Source organism: Ostrea edulis, chromosome 2 (assembly GCF_947568905.1).
Source record: "Ostrea edulis chromosome 2, xbOstEdul1.1, whole genome shotgun sequence".
NCBI lineage: Eukaryota > Metazoa > Mollusca > Bivalvia > Ostreida > Ostreidae > Ostrea > Ostrea edulis.
The window spans coordinates 3,894,220-3,920,372 of NC_079165.1; the positions used below are offsets into that span (position 1 = coordinate 3,894,220).

Sequence of the window (26,153 nt, forward strand, 5' to 3'; positions counted from 1 at the left end):
AAGGAGTAACATTTCTGTCCACTGGAAATTGTCAAATGTCAATCTTTATAATAACTGCAGATCTGTATCGCTCTGGAAAATATCGTGGCAGACAATATTTCCCAGAGCTACAGACCTGCAAGTCTGTACCATTATTTCCCAGAGAGCTACAGATCTGCAGCTATCTTTACAAAAACCCTTTTAATTCAATTTCTATTTGAACTTGGTGGAGTCTTCAACACCAATTATGGTGTCATTGTGAAACACAAAAGCATATCACAAAAAAATCGATTCAAGAACAGAAATGGCCAGGTTGCTTTGAAATATGTTATCTATCATAGAGACAGCAGTACGAAACATACTGGAAAATTGACATATCAAATGTAGAATTTAAAAAACCAAAAACAGAAGCACTTTTGAAATGTTACAAGTATATCTTCAATGTTTTTATAATACCTATAATGTACAAGATCTGATAAATGTCAAGTAAAAGCTGGGAGAGGAGTTGGTTACACAAAGTAGGTACAATGCTTATAAAACACATACATCATGTACATGTAAATTTTTCAAAGAATGCCCGATCACTTCCAAAAAGACACATGCACAATTCAATGCTTCCATAACAGCTGTACAAGGTCTGAAGGATGTCAAATAAATGCTGTAAGAAGAGTTGATTACAAAAATTGGTACCGCCTATTCAAGACATGTTCAAAAATGACAAAGTTCAACTACACATAAATTTTTAGAAAAATGACTGATCGCTTTCAAAAAGACACATGGGCGGGGGTTGCGTCATTGTCAACTTATTGATTTAAGCTGTTCTGGACCTTAAAGCTCCTAGCTCTCCTCTCTTCTGAAATACACTACTGCATCTAAAATATTTCTGAATTCTGTCATTTGAATAATTTTCAAATCGTTTTCAATCTCATCAGAATTTCTGTCGTTCTCAGACCAGAACAAACTTAGTAACATTCCTATTACCTGTCTTCCTAAATAAGACCCCTCCTCCTCGAATACCAGGGCCAAATGCTTGTGTTCCTCTTTAGCCGACTGCCAGATGTTTTCTATGTGTCTGAAAGCATATTGTGAGTATCATGCTGCATTACTTCACATAATAACATGGGCCATATCACTCACATGAGTCACCTTGGCCCATATTTAAAGATTTTCCCTATATATTTGTATGATCCCCTATTGTGACCCCCTCCTTTCCCCAGGGGGCATGATTTTAACAAACTTGAATATGTGCTATGTCAGAAAGCTTTCGTGTAATGTAAACTTTTCTGGCCCAGTAATTCTTCAGAAGATTTTTAATGAGTTTCCCTAATATATTTCTATGTAAAACTTTGATCCCCTATTGTGGCCCCATCCTAACCCTGGGATCATGATTTGAACAAACTTGAATCTGCACTATGTCAGGAAGCTTTCATGTAAATTTCAGCTCTTCTGGCCCAGTGGGTCTTGGGAAGAAGATATTTAAATAACCCCATCCTATTTTTGCATTTTTGTGATTATCTCTCCTTTGAAGGGGGCATGGCCCTTCATTTGAAGAAACTGAAAGCCCTTCACCCAATGATGCTTTTTGTCAAATTTGGTTGAAATTGGCCCAGTATGTGGCTCTAGAGAAGAAGTCGAAAATATAAAACATTTACAGACGGACGGACAGACGACGCACAAGCGATCAGAAAAGCTCACATGAATTTTCAGCTCAGGTGAGCTAATAACTAGATGTGTTTCTGATATACTATGGTCACTCTCTGAAGGCAAAATTTTCATCCCCCTGAACCTTCCACTACCCATAAAAATTTAAAATATGTCTTCAAAGATGGTGAAGTTGCAGTGAAAGATTTCTTTCATAAGACTACAAAATTCCACCCAAACTCATATTTCATCTACCATACATTAAAGATTAATCCTCATCAATCAAATATTTGTGTCAATGAAGTCCATCTCTGATATTTTTAAAGCAATCATTTAATAGACTGGATAATTCTACTATCCACTTCGCAATAATCCACCACATTATTTTGTTGGATCCCCTATCACCTATAAACTGTGTATGTGAATTACTCCACCCCCCTGCCCCCAATGTGTACACAGAATGATCCATCAAACTGTCAAACAATGAAATACTGTATAACAGGTATTTTCTGAGGAATTTTGTGAATAGGAAAAATCAGCAAAAATTACAATCGCAAAAAAATATATAAATATATATTGATACATATAGGTATAGATAGGTATAATGTAACCACAGAAATCGGAAACACAGAATACAATTTACTACCTAGTAGGGATCGGATCACAAAAATTTCCACCCGCAGAAAATACCCATCATACAGTAACAGGAGCAACAAGTTTTGAACATCCACAAAATATTCACTCTGTCTACTTTTGGAAATATGTGAATTAAAGTAATGAATGTTCCACCTTTTAGAGCAGTTCTGTTTCCTCACCTGAGAGGCATCATGTAGGGACATCCTTTGGGTAATCTATTCATAATGGTCAGGTTAGTGAGGTAATCAATCATGATTTCCTCAATTTCTGATTGGTCGATGCTGTAATAATCCACACCCATCTCATCCATACGTGCTCCTGGGGGTATTAACTGAAAATGGAGGCATGGAGATGTGACTTTTTATTGATTCACCATTACAAATTACCTTTGGAGTGGAGGGTTTAAGATTCAAAAAAGGGGTCAATTTCACAAACAAGAGGCATGTGGGCCACAATCCTCACCTGCACAATTGCATTTTCCCCATGAAAAACAAAATTCCAATTATGGCCCCACCCCTCATTCAGTGGATATAGTGTGAATAAACTGTTCCTATGTACTGTGTTCCAATTTATATATATATATATATATATATATATTACCAAATTTTGTTATATCCAATACAATATTAGTTATTTTCCCCTCATAAGAAAATAAATATCACTTCGCAATTAGCGTGAATTCATTATAAGCATGATTTCATTATAAGCATGAATTCATTATAAATGTGAATTTGTTATATGCATGAATTCATTATAAGCGTGAATTAATTAAAAGCATGAATTCATTATAAGCATGTTCATAATGATCATGCTTTACTGTACTTATATCTGCAGTTTGGTTTTCCCTCCAGGGCCACCCATGTGTGTCCTTGACATTGTGTATACAGTATCTGATACATGAACTTGATTATAGACTGCCACATTCCCCAGGTTATGATAGAATCAAGGTTACTCTGTGTGTTTATGTTTAGCACTGTAGTGTGTACACGAGAAATACTTGAATCTACACTACACAAGGATGCTTACGATATCACAAATTTTACCCTTTTCATTCTTAAAGAATATATTCTGAAGAAAACTTAAAACACAATGGCCACTGTGCAGTCAAATGAATCGCTGGGGCTGCTGGGTCTTGAGGACCTAGACACATGTTAAGGGAGAAAAGACTCCGCTGGTACAGCCATGTAGTCAGATCCAGCAGTGCAATCAAGTGTGCTCTCAATTTATAAGTTTCTGGAAGGCATGGAATAGGTTGGCTAATGATATCTGGGAGAGAGCTGACGGAGAGAGATCACATAGAGTGGAAACTCTCTACTGCCAACCCTCATGATAAAAATAATGGAGATCTGAGGTGAGATCTGCCATGTGTGCAGCTAGCCAGCTATCTCGAAGGGGGCCCACTAGTGTGGACAATACCTGTACACCTGCATGTAAATATAAGGAACAGACAACAACAACAATAGCGGTTTCCTATCCTTGTCCCAGAACTCAAAGATTTGTGCAAACCTGAATCTATTGTTCAATACAAAGGGAAGCTTTCATGCGACTTTCAGCTTTTCTCCTTTGATAGTTCTTTTAGATGATCCTTAAAAAATTCAAATAACCCTATTTGACTATTTTTGAATTATCTCCCCTTTGATGGGGGCCTGGGTTTTCATTTGTACACACCTGTTAACAACAAAGGACAATGACAAACAGCAATCAAAATATAAACTGTTACATGGATTATCCACACAGTATATGCTGTTACATTCCCCTAATTTCTACAAAATCAATACCAACATCATCTCCCCCTAGACAAGCCAGATGGTGGTTATAAAATGGATATGAATTACCCATCAGTCCTACACGTTACTAAAATGTTCTATAAAGATTGGGCTTCATCAGACTCAATGTCAGCAGGTTCAGCGTTCAATAGATATCCTGCCATTTATATCCTGCCAACAACCAACTGTTCCCACTTATGTCAAAGTTTTACCAGAAAAAAAAGCCATGTATACACAGTGCAAAAACCAATCCGTTAAATCAGAAAATGATGCAGATTGTTAGGGGACATCGTAATCTTATCAGCGAAATTAACACAATTGTTCAGATTTCATTAGAACTCGTTTTCTGTGTTTTTGGTATTTATGGTCGCAGACAGAAATTTATCAGCTGTCTGGATTAAGCTTCCTGAACATCGATGATAATATCATTCAATGGATGACAAGAATATTTACCGGCAGATGAAAGAATCTGTGAATTAAGTGTATGTATTCACACCTAAAGCCATGGTTGACCTTCTCTGATTTCTCCCATGACAAAGATATATACAATAGTAATTAGCTAGTTGGGATTGACCGGGGCCAGTCCTGTACTTTTCTGTATGATTTTTGTCAGTAAACAAGAGGCCCACAGGCCTTATTGGTCACCTGAATTTTAGTTAAAAGTATCACTAGTCCCAAGGGCTATGAAATCAAGAAAAAAAAAATCAAATATTCAGCAAAAATATAAAACAAGATGTATTCTTAAAAATTAAATGCCAACGAAAGTGTTTGTACTGATAAAAGGCTTTACATAATATAATATATGCAACATTAACACATTATGACTAATTTGGACCTGTCCTCGAGTCAAAACCCTGGGGTTGCAAAATTCATAATTTTGGTACCTCCTTTCTGCTTTTCCTAAATATGCATTTAGCTTTTATTAAGTATCAACAAACTTAAAGAAATCTTTCTTAAATTATAACAAACCCTGCTCAAATGCCGCAAGCACCGAGCATAGGCCTAAATTTTGCAACCCTTCACAGACAATGGTGACATCTCCATTTAAGTGAAAAATTCTCAAGAGGGACGTTAAACTATATACAATCCACAAATTATGACCGTTTGAAGAGCAGCTCTTCTGGCATTGTAAACACAGCTGTGGATAGCACTTCCTGGTCACTTTACAAACTTCTGTCTCAATCACAACTGTAAATTTTGTTGAACTCTTCAATTAAAACAGAGACCAGCATGATAGTTCTAAGTTTTATTTGGAGAAATGCTTGCTTCACATGAATGGTGGATCATGAGAACTGGTCATTAAATATCCTCAGCTGGTCATTAAATATCCTCAGCTGGTTATCACATATCCTAAACGGAACATTAAATATCCCGAGCTGGTCATCAAATATCCTGAACTGGTCATCAAATATCTTGAGCTGGTCATTAAATACCCTGAACTGGCCAGGGAGACACAAGCAGTTAGTAAATGTTTGGTCATTTGAGAACATAGGTCCCATATCATGGCAGACATTAACACACACAGAACATAGGTCCCATATCATGACAGACGTGAACACACACAGAACATAGGTCCCATATCATGACAGACATTAACACACACACAACATAGGTCCCATATCATGGCAGACGTGAACACACACAAAACATAGGTCCCATATCATGACAGACGTTAACACACACAGAACATAGGTCCCATATCATGACAGACGTTAACACACACAGAACATAGGTCCCATATCATGACAGACGTGAACACACACAGAACATAAATCTCATATCATGACAGACGTGAACACACACAGAACATAGGTCCCATATCATGACAGACGTGAACACACACAGAACATAGGTCCCATATCATGGCAGATGTTAACACATACAGAACATAAATCTCATATCATGGCAGATGTATACACATGGATTTTTAAGAACTCTCCATTTCTGTGTTGACTGAAGTCTATCAGAGACACCTGATTACTTCTATATACAGCCCATGTGGTTTTGTTTGAGTGAAATATTCTCGAGATGAATAAATACAGTCAAACCTTGTTATCTTGAACTCAATGGGACTAATACTTTTTTTTTTTTTAGATATCTGAGAGTTCGAGTTATTGAGGTTAAAATACATTAATGAAAACAAGGTTCATCTGTATAATTGTGATATCCATCAATGCAGCTGAAAACTTTGAGCAGTACTGTACTCTGGTGATGGCAATCCTTCAAGCCTTAGATCCACCCCTAGTAAACATACAATTCCTTAGTCATACCTTAGAGATCCACCCCTAGTAATTAAGTAAACATACAGTTCCTTAGTCATACCTTAGAGATCCACCCCTAGTAAACATACAGTTCCTTAGTCATACCTTAGAGATCCACCCCTAGTAAACATACAGTTCCTTAGTCATACCTTAGAGATCCACCCCTAGTAATTAAGTAAACATACAGTTCCTTAGTCATACCTTAGAGATCCACCCCTAGTAAACATACAGTTCCTTAGTCATACCTTAGAGATCCACCCCCTAGTAAACATACAGTTTCCTAGTCATACCTTAGATCCACCCCTACTAAACACACAGTCACAGCCACCAGTCTTACATGTCCAGTCTCTCTGAACCCCCTCCAGAGGTATCCTAGTTAATATATATTTCAACTGTTTAATTCTTACCCGCATGGTAGGGAACCCTCTCACATTGTAGTGAGTGCAGATGGCCTGGTTTTGTGCCTCTGAACAGTCGATGGCTGCCACTCCTATGGCACCCTGCCATCCTGAAAAAGAAACCATGGAAACATGTTTATAACACACGGTGATCCTTAAACATGTGACCCATAGACCACATCGTTTGTCTAAGTTGTTGTCTAATTGTGTACACCAAATAAAGGTCAAATTAAATTTGCCTAGACTCATGCTCTCTGTTTGAAATGTCTTTGGATATCCCTCAAAGCAAATTGTAATGCTATATTGGCAATTCTAAAATTAAATAAGCAAAGAAGTCTATCAAAAAATTATAGCTGCCTTCATTCATTGTTAATTAACAATAAATCTCATTTAGCACTTTTATTTTCTACTTGTCAATAACAATGCAAAGTCGCTGTTGATGAACAGTAATTTTTTTTATCGTATTATGAATTATCTTTTTTATCAATGAACTCTAGTCTTTATCAAAGTTTGTTAATAATCAATTCTATGTTATGATAACACCTGTCAATTCTTTATTGAATTAACAGGGTCAATAGGGGATGTTTATTCCTCCTAGGGACCTGATCCCACCTCTGGTATGTTCAGGTGTCCAGGTTTGTTCTATACTCTTAATTTTGTATTTTTTATTAAGCATTATGGAATTGATCCCTGTTCGTTACCTTCACCTTCTCCATTTTATGGTAGATATTTCAGACTTTCCCCTAAAAGATTTGAAAAAGTTAGTATAATATCTAAATAGTCTGATGTCTAATTACGTGATTAGCAAGGAACTCACACCTGAAATGGCATTAAAAATCCCCGATTCTGGACTTTACCACGACACCGTGTTTAAATGAAATCTAAAAATTTTCAGCATGTGAATCAGAGTGCATCTTATGTTAATTAATCCATGATTCTATATTCAGCTAATTGATTCACAGCTGTGTGAAAAATAGCAACATCATAACAGAATACAAGATCGTTCCACTTGTTTGAATTTCATATTTTATATATTTAATATCAGCTACCTGGAATTTAAGGCTTGAAGTCAAAAGATTATAATCATCTCCTGTCAAATCAGTCATGATTTGTCAAATTATGCAGAATTTTCATTTAGTATTATTAACCTTATTTACATCTATGCAAAAATATCTCATGGTTTATCCTGAAGCAATTTTAAAGCAAAGTTTGCTTCCAAATTTGAATAATCAATAAGTTTAAAAACATCAAAATCTTTTATATCAATGTAATGTGAAATTCAAATGATAATTTAGAATAAGAAAAGAAAAAAGATTGAACAAAAAAAAAAACCCACAACAATTAACTACATTTGAATATTTAGTGTACTTTTCGTAAAAGAGAGAAAATCATCGATCAGAGTTGCTGAGTTACCCCAGGGTTTGTGACAAATCATCATTTTATTCAGATAAGGAAATTATAACATTAACAACAAGACGAGGTGACATTTTAAATGTCTACGACGGATCGGTGATGGAAAGCATGGCATCCATTACTTCACAGACAGTGGAGTTCAAGGACACTGAATTATCAATTTATGTAACCCTAAACTGCTTTTGTCTTTATTAAGAAGCAGTACAAATTAAGACAAACCCTTTTTTGGGTAGTTAATTAAATTTCAATTACACAACATTTCAAAAATGTCTGATATATATTTCATATACTTTGACAGCTATGTGACTTTAGATGATGTGTGGTTCCTCATACAATTAAAAAAATTAAATAAAATAAAAAATGCAATAAAAACAATGAACAAAACAAATTTAAACAGGCATCATTCAAGAAAAGAATATCTCTAAGGTGGCTGGACAAACTTGGTATACATGTTTTGGCTTATTGTGGTTGTAATTAGTACAACTATTAAATTCCTAGATTATAATTATAGGAACTCGTATATTTTCTATGATGTTCAAAAATTGTGATATTTTGCCCCTTCCTATATAACTTTATACATAGCTTTCCCACTGAATGTCACAAAATTGAGAAATCATGGTAAAAAAAATTAAATTCCGTGCAGTGAAATTCATAAATTTTACTTATAAAAACATATTAAATTTAGTATCCATTTTCATCATTTTTGAAAAAAAAGTTTAGAAAAGCAACAAGCTGTCCCTATAAGTCTTATAATCCAGGTGTATTACTTTCTATTGCCTCTTTAAGATCTGAGCTGTACAAATATCAGATCATATCTGAGGATAAAAGGCTGTGTCATCTTTTATCATTGAACACTTAACATCATGAATAAAGAAGATAAATACACTGTTGATTTGATAGAATTTTACAGGCAACACATTTCCATGACGTACAATTTAATATCAACAGATACACACGTATACAGATACTTAGGGGCACCTGCTCGGTGTACAGTTTTCTCTATAAATGAACCTAGCATTGCAGAGAAAATACTCTGCACAGGTCATTAGTCATGAGAAAAGACAGATGGCTACTGCTATGGTAGAATATTGAAGTACTGCAATAAAACAGAGGTATAAATTGATCTATATTATTCATGAAATATTTAATGTCCTTCTTCTCCGAGTGACAGCTTTAAGAATTCACCACATAATAAATACAAGATGTCGATGAAAATTCAAGAATGATCATCATGATTATAAATTGTGGTGTGACCGGTCCCTAATTTACTAAACGGTAAACATATTCATGAAATTGTCATTTCATTTTTTACAAATAACAAAACAAATGCATTATTACATTAATTTGATGTGACTAACAATCTTGGTATCGTTACATGATACGAGGTAATATATTGGTTGATGTCACTGGAGGCAGTATATTTACGTTCGCTGAATCTTTTCCCTTATATTTCTTTTGAAATTGACATTGCTTTCATCAAAGACAATGAATACATGTTTGTTGCATACTAGTTCAATCCAAATGTCTGCGAAATCATGACCAAATAATGGTAAAAATGGAGTGTCGTCAAGGTCGAAGGGACAGGTTGTACTGGTTGTTCTGCTTAAAGTAACAAAATGTTCAACGATATATTTTAGTACTTAAATCTTGTTTATGTTTAGATAAAAATAAAAATAATAAAATGTCTTTCTTTGTTGTTTTATCAGTTGATAAAGGTAGCAATCATTGCAGAAAAAAATTCACAACCCGCTAATGCGGGTACTTACGAATTCTTTCTGCACGGTTTGCTACCTTCATCACCCGATAATACAACAAAGAAATTATTGTTTAAATGTAAACTTCCTGGATCTTCTTTCCTGAATTGCACTCTGCTCATCAGAACTTTTAACATGCTTAACTTATTTGATTTCCTGTTAAAATTACCAAGCATGAGGAGGGGGATGCAGTATTACTGTCCTATTTCTGTCTCCTACAAAGTCTGCACTGTAGCAAAAATCAATAAATAATGTTATATCATATGTGGTATACGTGCATGTATTCATGCATGGTGATTGTGTTATATATATCCAAACTAGGAGTGGGAACTGGCAAAATCATGATAACACAAGAAATTTTATTGAAGAAAATTTTCCAAAACACTTATGAGATTTAACTACACTCAAGTAAAATGTTAAATATATGAAATATTTTGAACATTTCAAATATACAAATGAATTTCCTTCGCCAAAAGCCTGAACCATTATTTATCTCTCTGACAAAGACTAAACAGATCGAAATACATTGTATCCTTTCCACACCAAAATGTTGTCTGGAATTCAAAAATGTTTGTAGTATTTTCCCAACAATTCATTTTTTTTAAAATCTACGTGGCTGGTAATGAAGCATTCCGCAGTGATGCCAATTTGCCAGAAGCATTATGGGTAATCCTCATAATTTTTCAGCAGATGCAAAGCAAATCACATGACTCCAATGTCTAATCATTGGAGGGAGCTCATCATGAGCAAATATATCAAGACAGCCCTGCCTTTTTGAAGACTTACAAGTATTGAAAACCCACGGAAGACTAGCAGAAAATCATACTATATATACACAAAATATGATTTTGTACTCTTATTTTCTATTGTTCATTAACAGATGTACACAATATGCGAAATTTTTTACAAAAATACTTTTGCAAGGTCAATGTTAGGAACTACTTCATCGAACCACATGTAGAAACAATAATTCTGAATTCTGATCGGGCAAACAAATATCGCCCAAAAAAAAATTTCCTCATGAAGAGTTTCCATGTCATGTTGTATATAAATAAACCATGATACTTGGTGTATAATTATATAGTCTTTATTTCTAGGTCTCCCATTACATGCACAGAGCTTCAATAAAGTATATGCTCATTTAGATGAGTTACAGACATTCAAGCTCTTTATTGCATGTTCACTTCAAATTACAATATCATCAAATCATCTGTGATGTGTAGATCAAAACAAAACATAAGAACAGAAATTCTTATGGTAGCTTAATTGAAGATACAAAGAAAATGTTCAACTCTTAAGGTAGATTCATCAAAGATAATCTAATACTTTGATGACATGCTTTTATAATAATTGGTAGCATTTCTTTTGACTAAGTGCTGATAAAAGGTACCGTTCTCTCTAGCTTTGACAACAATTGAATATTTCAACATACAAGTTTGATGTTATACCGGTAGTCCTTTTTGTATAAGATATTTTACATTCAAGAAATAAAAAAAGATACAAAACATTCAGTCTGATTAAAAATCACTTAATCAGACCCCCTACAGTGCTTACGGTAGTTCCAGATTCAGTCCGATTTCCCCATACTCATCATCCTATCGTTCAGTATGGGGTCTGATTTTAATCAGCAAAATATGGAAAAAATGTTTGGTGAAAGAAAAGCAGATGAAGTACACGGAAACATAACAAAAAATAAAGTGTCTGCATTTATTTAAAAATCTGGCCACATAGACAACCCTGGTGAAGGCTAATTAGATTTTGTAGGAGCTGACAAGTTTTGTCTGACTGATCAGGTAAAGATTTAAAAATCTGGCCACATAGACAACCCTGGTGAAGGCTAATTAGATTTTGTAGGAGCTGACAAGTTTTGTCTGACTGATCAGGTAAAGATTTAAAAATCTGGCCACATAGACAACCCTGGTGAAGGCTAATTAGATTTTGTAGGAGCTGACAAGTTTTGTCTGACTGATCAGGTAAAGATTTAAAAATCTGGCCACATAGACAACCCTGGTGAAGGCTAATTAGATTTTGTAGGAGCTGACAAGTTTTGTCTGACTGATCAGGTAAAGATTTAAAAATCTGGCCACATAGACAACCCTGGTGAAGGCTAATTAGATTTTGTAGGAGCTGACAAGTTTTGTCTGACTGATCAGGTAAAGATTTAAAAATCTGGCCACATAGACAACCCTGGTGAAGGCTAATTAGATTTTGTAGGAGCTGACAAGTTTTGTCTGACTGATCAGGTAAAGATTTAAAAAGCAACAAAGTCTTGTACAGTGCTGCCTTCAACTTGAAACAGAAAGTCTCATTGGATGATTCAATACAACATAAGATAACTGTTACATACCACTGTTCTTTAACTCACCTATATATATACACTTCTATTTATCTATAATTTTAGGGTCCATGGAATTTGCAGAAAAAACGAAAATCACTTAAAAGTAGAATGATACAGAAACCACCCCAAAAACCAAAACACCAAATAGCATTAAAATAGACCTAATGGATGTCAGTTCATACTTAGTTATAGGCATATATTCCCAAAGTTTCAGTCATATTAATAGAAAATTGAATAATTAATGGCTAATTTTTGTTAAATCTTGGGACTTAAATTGCATTTTTCAGTCTGGGCCATATTGGCCAAACAGACAGTATTACATCATCTGACATTTCAATAAAAAAAATTCATAACAAGAAATTGAAGAAGAGAAACACATATTTCACTTTTATATAGATTCTACTTGTGATTGAAATATGAGTATGTTTTCTAGGCATGAGCGGGAGTCACAGACCTAGCTTTTTGGTATCAATGAAATAGAACAAATATAACATGTCCGATGAAGTTGCCGTATAGCACGTTGTGCATTCATATGGTGATAGTATAGCTATAAATTATTCAATTTCCCATCAATATGAATGAAACTTAAGGAACTAACACCTTATGGATGATTTCTAACAGAGCGCTAGCCGCCAGCTTACCTTTGGTGTCTTTAGCGATCTGCTTGTAGGTGGGAGCAAAGTTAATACAGTGTCCACACCAGCTATTATATAACTCAACATTCCAAGCAAATTGTGATCCCAAAACCGTTCTATAGAACGAGGAATTGTCAAGGATGATCACGTCATCTGTGGAATTGTACAACAAGGACGAACAGGTAGAAATCAGTCCGAGAAAGAGGTAAATCGAGAAATGACACATTGATAGTGACATATCGCAGCCTTCATACTGCGACAGAACGGCTAAGTATTACCCCAAAACGAGCAACATATTACCAGATTGTGAAAAAGTAAATACCGACGAGCGTCAAAACACCTGTTCGCTTTTTCTACCTCCGAATTTAGGAGAGCGTAACAACAAATTAGGTAAATCAAACAATGAATGATTCGTTTGAATTCCAGTTATGAAAATCTATTTATTTGAAATTTACTAAAAGCTTAGAACATTTTGATTGCATTTTTGACAATGTATTTTTTTCTTTTAAGAAAGGTAATGATTGATAAGTTTTTAATGGCAGCTATTTGCATCTATCCATTTTAAAAAAAATTATTGTCTGCCACATGGAATTTTACCGTGACCAAACTTTCTGCCTAAAAATTGCCCCAGCATCAAGACCAGTTTCTACAATTTTGATTTACAGATTTTAGCGCACTTAGATCATATTTCAATTTGTACACATCGTGACCCCCGGGGACTTTGCGAGACCACTAGTGTCAAGAGTGGGGGTGGGGGGGGGGGGGTACAGAAGAATATATATGGTACACTGTAACACTATAAATCTTCCCAAAGATAACAAGAGTATATTTTTTTTAATTTAGACATACATAAACAGAATCATATATCAACGTCAGAAAATAGACCAGTTTTCCTAAAACCGGTTATATAATGGTATTTTTATAAAAACATACAAAATGTCTGTGAAAAGTAACGGATTTGAAACAAGAATCGATGAAAATAGAATTGTTTTCCTTCGATTCAATATTTTCAAACATAATTTTTTTTTTTTTTTAATAATTTATTCTTTTTCCATATTCACATAATCATCAGTAATAGTAATGAAGATACATATTAATCATTTTATACATTCTCACACTACTAGTTCAGCATTATTGGTTGAATACTTGTTAAACAAGATTTTTAACAATGACTACTGGAAAAGACTCCAACAGAATTTATATTCCTCTCATGTATAAATCTAGATAAATTAATGATTTTGCCAATCGTATGACGTCACACGAGGGTGGAAGACTGATAATCGATCAAGCTAACTGCTCGGGTACATTTGTTAATTAAGACGTGACTATCTATCTCGTTATTCGCGACATTCCTGTTTGCAAAACCCAATATGTCAGAAGAATTTATTTTTAAGTAACATATGGAATGATTAGTCATTCTGGCGGTTCATTCGGAATGATTAAATATGCGTGAGAGCAATCATGTTGCATGCACTTATCCATCAGAACTAAGTCATGAATTTCAACGCATATAATTGATTGTTTGAACTTTTATATCCCTTCAAGAATATTTCACTCACAAGCTTCAGGTAAAACGTCTTGAATTTAAAACTTTACTAGCGCTCAGGGTCACATAGCTATGGAGCACCACATTAAGGCATTCAATGCACAACAAATATATCTAATATCTAATAAATGAATGGTGTGATTTTTGTAACCATGGTATAATTTTGAAGGGTTTATCAAATAGAAATATCTATGGAATCCGGATAGGGTCACGTAGTTCACTATCGCACCATCGCATCATCGAGGTTTGGGTCGATGGTGCGATGGTGCGATAATGCGATGACGATGGAGGGATGGTGCGATGACGATGACGCGATGGTGAGATAGCGCGATGACGATGGTAAGATGGCGCGATAATGCGATAACGATGGTGCGATAGTGCGATGGAGCGATACTGCGATGACGTGATGGTACGATGGCGATTATGCGATAACGCGATACCGATGGCGCAATAACGGTATCGCGTTATCGCATCATCGTACCATCGCGTCATCGCAGTATCGCTCCATCGCACCATCGTTATCGCATTATCGCGCCATCTTACCATCGTCATCGCGCTATCGCACCATCGCGTCATCGTCATCGCACCATCGCGTCATCGTCATCGCATTATCGCGCCATCGCACCATCGACCCAAACCTCGATGATGCGATGGTGCGATAGTGAACTACGTGGCCCTATCCGGATTCCATAAATATCACACTATAGGAATTTGCAAAATTTTGATTTCAGCTTTTAAAATTTATTTCACCTTGAATTTTACATTGAAGTCTATGGGAAAACATGTTTTAAAACGATAAATAGTTTTATATTTTCTCTTTAAAAAGATATGAAATAAAATTAATCGTTTATACCGCTGAAATTTTTAGAAAATTGGATTTTTAAAGAAAATTATCAAGGGACGAGTAGTTCTTCATAAAAGTTTCAAGTGCAAAAAGATCGGCCTTAAATCATTTACCAGACAATTTTATTTTCATCATTCTTTATTGATAAACATTTATCTTGTTTCAAATCATTCATAATTATTCAATCTCTTTTCGTTAAAGCTGTATGATCCGATGTTCATGCATTGTTTTTGTACAAAATTACTTTAAAGCAGATTGATTAGATTTTAAAGTTATTAATTTTCCCTGGATTACACACTTGAAAACATTTGCATGTAAAAGAAAACAGAGATTATTTAAAAAGTAAATATAGCGGGTACGCATAAATTATATAGTGTACGTCTGTTAGGCGTCTATAAATAGTCCCATGCACGTCAGCGGAATCCCAACATGATGTATATTACTCAGACGCAACGGTCTTAACTTTTACGAGTAAGACTGAAAAAGCGTAGAAACAACAACTTACTTGAGATGTATTCGATATTTTTATTTCTCTTAAACTTATAGCACAATACTATTGTAACAAAATACACAGCTTTACACAGATAAGACCACCGGCGATCTGAAAGTCTAATGTCACTTAAAATGGATAAGTGACGGTTGAATTCTGGTGAAAACGGGTGAAATAACGTATGACACTACGTACAGCCTCATAAATACGTACGTGCGATGATTTAATTTTAAATTTAGTACTTTAGTAAACTCAAATAAGTGAAGATACCTTTAATTTTTTTAAGATGCCAATCATCAATTCATTGGATGAGCGCAACAATTGAATTAGACATCTATTTATTAAATACTTAATAGTGTCTTCAATTTTGAATTATTGTGCGCAATGATTGAGTTGATAGCATTGGTTATTCTGCTGAATTATTGTGCGCAATGATTGAGTTAATAGCATTGGTTATTCTGCTGAATCGATTGAGTTGATAGCATTGGTTATTCAGCTGAATCGATTGAGTTGATAGCATTGGTTATTCCGCTGAATCGATTGAGTTGATAGAATTGGTTATTCCGCTGAATCGATTGAGTTGATAGCATTGGTTATTCTGCTGAATCGATTGAGTTGATAGAATTGGTTATTCCGCTGAATCGATTGAGTTGATAGCATTGGTTATTCTGCTGAATCGATTGAGTTGATAGCATTGGTTATTCTGCTGAATCGACGGGAGGTATAATGGAATTATTGCCCTCTTCCAATGAATTAATAATTGTGCGCATCAAGTCTATTATTGCTCCCATCAATACTGAATTAATGCGCTCATCAAATCAATTATTGCTCTCATAAATAGAATTGATATGCGCATTAATTCAATTACTGCGCGCAATAATTGAATTGATTCAATTCAACTCATGAGAGCAATACACGAGTTTACATAAATTTGGCGCTCCACAGGATCTCCTACACACAAAGCAAGCGCTCTGCCGACTGAGCTGCCGCGTTGATTGATTGATTCTATTTTGTTTAACGTCCCTCTCGAGAATACTTTACTCATACGAAGACGTCACCATTGCCGGTGAAAGGTCGCCAAAATTTAGGTCTATGCTCGGCGCTTACGACCCTTGAGGAGGAAGACCTGGGGATCGTTATTGTGCCACACTTGCTGTCTCATCCGAAGGACCGCCCCATTTAGCCGACTCTTACGACAAGCAAGGAACTGAAGATCTATTCTAACCCAAATTTCCACGTGATGCCGCATTGGTCAACAAATATATACTGATGAATTTGGAAATACAACATAAATAAACCCACTCACCAAATATCTGCAGGACTGCACAACTCTCTAGGGGAAATAAATTGAGTCCCGGGCGGTTGTTTTCCCCACAGAGAGCTGCCTTCATTTTCAGTACCTTTCTCCGGAAGCCTTGATTCGTTTCTATTTAACACCCCCTCAAAGATCAACATTATGTCTAACAGATCTACAGACAGTCTATGCTAAATTTTGTATGCAGCTACATTTCATTTAAATTTTTCTTTCTGGCGGGATACAGGTACGTTTTATCTCGGTATCTGTCGCAGAGGCAATGTTCAGTGCTGAAGCTATTTGCCGAATTGTGAGCACCTCAGACACGTGTTCGGTGATATCGTTCGTGAATACGAAATTGCGTAGTGCATTCAAATCTACCAGTTACTAGTAAGTTGACCTTTGAGTAAGAGTTGGCATGTATTGACGAACTAAATCGTTATAACGACCATAGAATTTGCGAAATGCTGACTTCGATCGAGATTGTTGAAATCCCAGTACCACCAACTTGTTTGTCAGTAGCTTGCCTCGATTAAAAAACTGACTATACGCAGAGCAAGATCTTGCGTATCGAATCAGTTGAGATATATAAACACAATATGCAGGTGATAATGGAATATTACTACATAAATATGAGAAGCTGACGATGGAGAAGCTGAAATCATCCCGTTTGTCATACAGTTGAGTAGTCAGTTTGCCGTTAATGTCTACTTATAATAAAATATCTATGTATGAAGCAGAAGTGGACGACTCTGTGGTGTCTTTTATTTCGAGCTCACAGGGATATATCGAATCGACATATGAATGAAAGTTATTGTTAATAGACAAAACGTCGTCGATATATCTAAATGTGGAATTGAAGGCCACAGCAAGAGATTTTTTTCTTCTCACGTAGAAGTTTTTGAATAAATTCTGCATCATATGAATATAGAAACAGGTCAACTAACAAAGGTGCACAATTCGTGCCCATGGGATTCCAACAGACTGTTGGAAGACCTGATCACCAAAGACCACGAAGATATTGTCAATGGGGAACTCTAGCATATTCTTTATTTCAAATTCAGAGTACTTGTGCGTGGAATCAGCCCACCATGAGCCCTATATCTTGATCAATTAAACGGGGTTATTCGTAATCAAAATCAGTGTGCCAAGAACGAATTAACAATCGATATGAAACACGTCAGACAGCATCCCACCTCTGGTATATCCGAAATGCTGACTTTGAATGAGACTGTTGAAACCCATGAATCATCAACTTATTCGCTAGTAGCCTGCCTCGATTTTAAAATTGATCATATGCAGAACATACTCTCGTGTATTGAATGAGTTGAGAGATATAATGCGATGATGGAATATTGGCTACATAAATATGGTAAGTTGACGATAGAGAAGCTGAAATCATCCCGTTTGCCATAAAAAATTGTGTTAATTGCAATGCTAATTCTTGTTCGATTATCATGAGTGTTGACTATCTGTTTTCTTTATCCTTTGACGGAAGGGGGGGGGGGTTAGATCTTCAAGACATGCTGTGGCATTGTACAGTAAAAATTAATTAAATATTTTGTAGTATACATGTACATGCATTTACCCATCTCCAGTATTTATAGGAAACATTGCGTTCACACGACAAATTTCGGAATAACAGAGGGGGCAATACATATATGCATTACCTATTTTACCGTATGAACGTGATTTGTATTACATGTAAATACATATTAGAGTTTTCTTTGACCCACCGTTTGAACACGGCATCATTCATACTGCTACAACCAATCTGGAATTCTAAAATGACCAAGATAGAGCAATCTAGGCTGCTCTGAAACCAGAGGGCGCGTTGTGAAGTTTGCATAATGACCATGATCTGTGATGAATTATCAAACGGAACTCATTATCAATAAAACTAGTTGACTTTTAAAAATATCCTCGGAAGCTCCTTAATAGATAAGAATTAATTAATCAACGGACTGCTAAATCTTTTTTGAAGAAGACAGAAATGGAACGTGATGGATTGGAATACTGTCTGACAGAACTTTACGAGACCACGTGATGCCAGAAAATGTCAAGGTCATCATTGTGTATATTTAGTACTTTTAAAAAATTAAACTTGCGTCAACCTTCTTGTTTTTATTTTCTGCTGTTAAGAATGCCCCGTGTAACAGAGTGACGAGTGCCCATGGATGTGTTATGTGTTGTAATCGCACTTTTTTGACCGTTATGGATAAACATCATTGACTTCACCAAGGGTTCATTAGTCGCTTTGGTGCCTGAAATAGTAACATTATTGCCCCCTTTTGTATCGGATGTTGGCAGGGGGTAACACTTGCTCATTTCTTTATTAACCGTAATTTTCTTGTAATATTTATGAATACTGTTTTCTTTGAAACTTCAGTGTTACCCCCCACCCCCACCCCCTAGACACGACTGGGTGTATATTTCTCACTTACATGCAGAAAATGGCGTCGGAGCGGGGATAACGGAAATAAACATGGAATGCCATAATATGTATTTCAATTTTGATTGGGCAGTGCTTTTACTATCTAGATCTTATATTTTCATTTCAAATGCACAGACACTTGACGTTTTAAATATCTATAATAAAATAAATTGCCTTCCTATAAACAAAATATTTTCTTTATAGGAAGACAAACTTTAAAATTAAATAGATATTTAAAACGTCGAATACCTGTGTTCAAATGCTAATATGAGGATATGAATCACTGTCTAGTTTGTTGGATATGGCAGTTGATTAACGACAATGGAAAACGTTTTACATCGCCATTATGCATAGATTATCACTTATTCACCTCACATACCGAGCAAACTAGACAGTGAGTCGGACTCTTTAGATATGCATGTATGTTATTGCATATATATCCAGTTATAGTATTTATTTTAAATCTCTAGAACCTACAACATTGTAAGTTGTTCAACTCAGTGTTGCCAGCAGTTCAAACAATCTTACATTACTATTTTCTTTGAACAGTATATACATGGAAAAAAAATTGCAAAACCAGCCTTTTTTCTCTAAGCCGAACTATGATTAATTTCACACTATCCAATGAATGAAAAGGTGACGATATCGAACAGTGATAAATCTTACAACTCCTATAAAGAATACAAACTTAAAACTAGTGCAAACACGGACACTGGATACACCTGAGGTGGGATAAGGTGCCAAGGAGGAGTAAGCATCCCCTGTCGACCGGTCACACCCACCGTAATCCCTATATCTTGATCAGGTAGTAGTCAAAATCAGTGTGCCAAGAACTGCCTAACAATCGATATAAAACACGCCAGACAGCATTTGACCCAATGACAGGTTATGTTGGTAAACCATATACTTACAATGACCATAACATTTGCAAAAGGTTGACTTTAAACGAGACGGTTGACACCCTTGTAACATCAAATTATTTGTCAGTAGCCTCCCTCTATTCAAAATTGGTCATATATAGAACAAGCTCTTGCGTATCGAATAAATTAAAAGACATAAACACCATATGCACTTGATAATGGAATATATTACATGTATATGGGAAGTTGACGATGGAGAAGCTGAACTCATCCCGTTTGTCGTGAAGTTAGTTTGTCATTAACATCCATGTTTAATAAAATATCAAAATATGAAGCAGATGTGGAAGACTCTGTGGTGTCTTTTATTTCTAGTTCACTGGGATATATCGAATCGACATATGAATGAAAATGATTATTGTTAATAGATAAAACGTCGACATATGTAAATGTGGAGCAAGAAATTTGTTCTTCTCATGTAGAAACTTTAGAATAAATTCTGCCTCGTAAGAATATTAAACAGGTCAGCTAATAAAGGAGCACATTCTGTGCCCATGGGAATTCCAACAGATTGTTGTAAAAACTACGAAGATATTGACGATGAGGAACTCCAGCATCTTTTTAAAATCAACTTCAAAGAGTTTATGATAGTTTTCATGTTTGACGTTACTTTTTTTCCCCAGCAGCATCACGTGACCTCTATATACATAAAACATCATCAGTAAATGTATCCATTGCCATTCTTGTTCAAAGATAAGAAGATGTGACAGTTTGAGGAAAATTGACAATACATAACTATGTCTCAATCTTTTGATTCAAATGTATATTGTCAATTAAATGACGTTAGGTAAGGTTAACATGTTGTAAACCTCAACCCAAACACGTCTTTTTTCAGTATCTTGTATAACTTCAATTCAAATGAATGACGAACTCCAGACAGCGTCTTCTATAGCCTCTGATCAAACGCTGAGTTTGATGTTGTGGAAGAGCTCGCCACTACTGATGCAGTGCCTGTGTCAGTTCATCTAATGTTTGAATTGACGGTGTCCTTCAACGAACTCGGCACCCAGTGATTTCATAAATGTACTCAATAGGGTTCAAATTTAGACTTCGAGAAGGCTATTCTAGTGTCTCAACTGACTCTCTACGCGAAAAAACCTGCACAGCACGATGTGATCTCGCACACTAGCCTTGGTCAAATAGAATAGGGTGATTGTCAAAATAAAGCACAGCACTTGTAACAAGAATGTTCCTTTGTTAGTTTTGTACATTAACATACCCCTATCTGTGATAAGATTCAGCTTACAGTCATAGGAAACAGCCCCTCACCATAACTGATCCACCATCAAACGGAATCGTCTCTACAATATTTCGTTCAGCTTTCTAGGTTCCCGCCATACACGCATTCGTCCATCTGTGATATGTAGCAAAATACGACTGTCTTCCGACCAATGGACTTTCCTTCAACATATCCCTGACGAAGAACAACATCTGCTGATATGAAGACTTTCTGATTTTAGCAGAACTACCTGAAGCAATATCTCTTCTGAAGCGCAACAAATCACCTGGGTAAGATAATATCTCAAATCTAGTTACAATGCTCTTTGGGGGAAAAAATGTCAGTGCTTGTTTGTCACATGGGTTATATCCTAACTAATGAGCTGGAGGAAATATAACTGTTTATTACATAAATCTGGCGACACCAACAACACGAACAATTATCGTGGCATAAAAATTACTATAAAGCCATTGGGAAATTATTTAATAGCATATTAAACAGGAGACTTGACACGTTTTTACAGTAAAACAATATCATTAATGGTTGTTAAATGGAATTCTCTAAGACGGGAAGAACATCGGATAACATGTTTATTCAATGAACAGTTTGAATTTTATTGTTCTCAGAAGGATGGACGATTGTGCATGTTTGTGTTACTGACGTCAGAGAAGCATTTGATACTGTCTTACATGAAGGTATAAAACTATTACAGATCGATGTTGGATCAAAATTCTACAACGGTTAATGCAAAGATCAAAGAAATGCCGCCCCGATGTTCAAGAGGTATAGCGTTCGCCCCACATGCAGAAGGTCGGGGTTCGAATCCCGGCCGCGACAGATCGAAGTCGTTAAAACAGGTAGTAACAGTTCCATCACCAATACGCTCGGCATCAGGTATGAATGTCACAGGTCTTCGGAGATGACGCTTAAAAAACGGATGTCCCGTGTCACAGTAGGTGTGGTACGCTAAAGACCCCTCACTGATCAATGGCCGTAAGCGCCGAGCATAGGCCTAAATTTGAAGTCCTTCACCGATATTGAGGACGTCTCCATATGAGTGAAAAATTCTCGAGAGGGACGTTATTAAATAAGATACAATCAATCATTACAATCAATCGAAGGAATGCCGAGGTCGTTATTCTACGATGTACCTTCATACATAATAACTGATTAGCGGAAAATCATGAAAATTAATCAATATAAACGACTGAATTCAATATAAATCAATCATCTGCATTCTGAGATCGATACACATGTAAACAAACATGGCGATGCACAGACAAGTTAACCTCTTCCACGTATGTGTAGTTTTCTTGAACTGTGTATTTAAAGCAGTTGATATAATCCATCAACATCAAACTAAATACTTGAAATATTTTTCAAAATAAATTTAGTATACCCTACCATTTCACCCTTTAAACACGTAGACCTAGTCCGTTTCGGAAACTGTTATGACGTCATGGTGACCTAATAGCGAGCGAATCTGAAATTGCCGGTTCGAAATAGGAAAACTGGTGCGTGTCATCTATAAAACTCAGTCTATATCTTCACCAGCAACCCTATGCAACCCAACAATAGTAGAAAAAACGAAGTGACACGGTTAGATTTAATTTAACACACGTGAAAAATATGCGAGTTGACGAATCACCTACTTGCTTGAAAACAAAGGGATAAGACTATATCAAACAAGCGTGTCATATGGAAAACCAAGTATTATACATTTCTTAAGGTCTGTCTGTGGCAATTAATGACATAAAATCGAAAGTGACACAGCTAATTAAGTCATGATACGCTCATTTACGTACATTCCCATTACTTACCATTGAGTCCGCCATATTGGATTTTGATCAGTGGAAGAATCCATTCGACAGTGAGTGCCTGGCCTTCGTGCCATTCTCTCACCAGAGGGCGCGCTACGCAAGCTTCACTGTTGTGGAGCGTAGCGTAACGCCCTCTGGTGAGAGATTGGCCTTCGTGCTTGCACATCGGAAGGCCTCGGGAACCAGGCTACATCAGTTGAAAAAAGATGAGTATCACCCATAATGCTTCTGGAAAAATGTCGCCGTCACTGCGGTATACTTCATTGACAATCCCGTAATTAAATTAATTAGATTGTTTAGAAAGTACCATAAACGTTTTTAAATTCCAGACAAGATTTCTCATAGCTTAAACGTTTTGTGTTTGCTTGGTTTGAAAGAAGAAGAAAATTGCAGCTAATATGACGTCATGATGTAACTGTTTACATCCATCGCATGATATTTTCCGCGTTAAATAAAGAGGCGGATAAAATGTCTATAAGTCGTGTTGCAAGATGTTAATGGGCTTCGCTCGTCTCAACGGTCACACCGTACAACATATTAGGTAGAGCACTTTATAGGCAAACGATCGGCTGTACATATATTCCTGGACCAGGTGAGCTTGATCAAAACTTTCTGTTGTCGGTCGTCGGCGTCGTTGTTGTAAACGTTCTACATTTTCATCTTCTCCTCAAGAACCACTAGCCCAATTTCAACCAAACTTGGCACAAATCATCCTTGGATAAAGAGAATTCAAATTTGTGCAAATGAGGTAACATTTTTTTCCATCTCGACCACCAACAGGAATTCAACAAAACCTGGAGAGTCTTGAAAAGTTTTGCAATGAGTGGTGTCTTGATGTCAATATTTCAAACATTTTAAACTTGAAAGGAACTTTTTCACTAAACGCAGAAGCCGTTGAATGTGTCACTTCGTACTAGGACTTAAGTAGGTATTTATTTTACTGCATCAGGTAGCTTCTCACTTGCTCAAGATGAATTGTATGCTCTTTTCAAATTACAAGAGTTTATATCTTAAAACCCTAGCGTCAAGACTGCATTATACTTGTATGTATTTGAGCATACATTAAAACCAATGCTACTTGATAACAATGTTTGGGGCTGTGTTAATACTTTTACTGCACGGTTTAGGATCACAAGTAGACCGTATTGAATTGTATGCTAAGTCACCGCATGATAAATTTCATTTCAAGTTTTGTCGCTAAATATTTATTTAGGCATAAGCAACATAAATACCCATTAGCTGTCCTTTCGGAGTTAGATAGACATCCATGGGGTTTCAGTATTGTTCATCAAATTTTAAATCATTTGCACAGATTAGAAAATTTATTGAATGCCGTATTCCTAACTTCTAAATTAAAATTGGATTGAAATAAGCCACCATGGTTTATCTTTGTTTTTATGGTAAGATAACCACAGTCCCATTTGAACGCATCCACATCTTTTGTATTTTTAGAGCACCGTGCAAACGACTTCTTAAATTGTATATTTTTTTGTTGAAAATCGGTTGGAAATAAAACATGAACTATCGTTGAGTGGGAACTTGGACACATACATGTATGATACAATTAAACATAATTTTGATCTGGAGCCATATTGAATGATTAAAAAAAAAGTAAGTAGAAAGAACGTTTAGAATTTCTTGATGACTTTTAAGGGTAGACCTGGGAATCCAAATGAAGAAAGACTCTTACAGTTAATCTATACATTCCATTGGGTATACGAGAAATGTTTTTCGTTAATTACTGTGTTTTTGATTGTATATGATTTGATTCAACCCTTACTTTTCTGTCAACCTGGGATTGATCGTGAACTGATTGTTGAAGAAGTATTTTGAACACATATACTGCTTTAGGGACCGGTCAATATTTATTGGGGGGGGGGGGGGGGGGGGGGGGGGGGGGGGGGGGGGGACCGGTGCATTCCATATTTCCATTTTAAAAAACCTCTATGTCCTATCTTCTAAAAATACAAAAAAATGTTGCTGTCCTATATCAGATGAGTAATTAAAGAGTGTGTAAGTCAAAATAAATGTATGTCCTATTGCATTTTGCACCGGTCCCAACCCCCGAATAAATATTGACCGCTCCCTTAAAACCATCTCGCCGAAGACTTTTTAACCCATGTTCATCGAAATTTCGGATCCATTAGAAAATGTACATAATTCAAGAAGTATATGTCTGTGTCAATGCATTACAATGAAATGCGGCAAGTTTTAATGTACAGTTCCGTCTCGTGAGCAAAGGGAGATAAGCCAGGAAGCTCTAGATGAAAGAACAGTGATCTATCTTATAACTCCTATAAGAAAAACAAAATTAAGAATTGGGCAAACACGGATATACAAGAGGTGGGATCGGGTGCATAGGAGGAGTAAGCATAAGCATCCCCTGTCGACCGGTCACACCTGCCATTAGCCCTATACATGTATATCTTGATCAGGTAAACAGTCAAAATCAGTGTAATGATTTTAAAATCGAGCACTTTAAATCCAATTGTACTCTTGTTCTCTATGCATATAAATTACATTTATTGTTTTATTTTTGTTGTATGAATATAGACAGACTTCCCTGAGTACACAATTAATTCTACACGATCTATTATTCCTATATGACCTTAAGGGCCTATATTGGTTTATATATATATATATATTTGTGAGTGTTTATAGAAGAATCCTTTTCCTTTCTAACGTCATAGCAACACTGTGTAGGAGGTAAAGAAAAAAACTTGTAAAGTCGTTTAGCGTATAGATCAAAAGTGTCTGTGTGGTTACCG

General features: G+C 35.9%; 1 protein-coding gene across 2 annotated transcripts in view; it reads right to left on the minus strand.

The window, feature by feature from the left end:
- LOC125679697 (sulfhydryl oxidase 1-like) overlaps positions 1 to 13,196 on the minus strand; it is a 27,564-nt gene extending 14,368 nt beyond the window's left edge. Inside the window, exons 1-4 of one of the 2 annotated variants that reach the window (XM_056157350.1) lie at positions 12,828 to 13,196; positions 6,691 to 6,791; positions 2,436 to 2,587; positions 961 to 1,051 (exon numbers count right to left, since the gene is read on the minus strand). In XM_056157350.1, coding sequence (XP_056013325.1) covers positions 961 to 1,051; positions 2,436 to 2,587; positions 6,691 to 6,791; positions 12,828 to 13,059 — 576 coding nt within the window. In that variant the 5' untranslated portion in view covers positions 13,060 to 13,196. The remainder of the gene's footprint in view (positions 1 to 960; positions 1,052 to 2,435; positions 2,588 to 6,690; positions 6,792 to 12,827) is intronic. The other variant, XM_056157351.1, reaches the window with a different exon arrangement.
- Between the last annotated feature and the right edge of the window lie 12,957 nt (positions 13,197 to 26,153).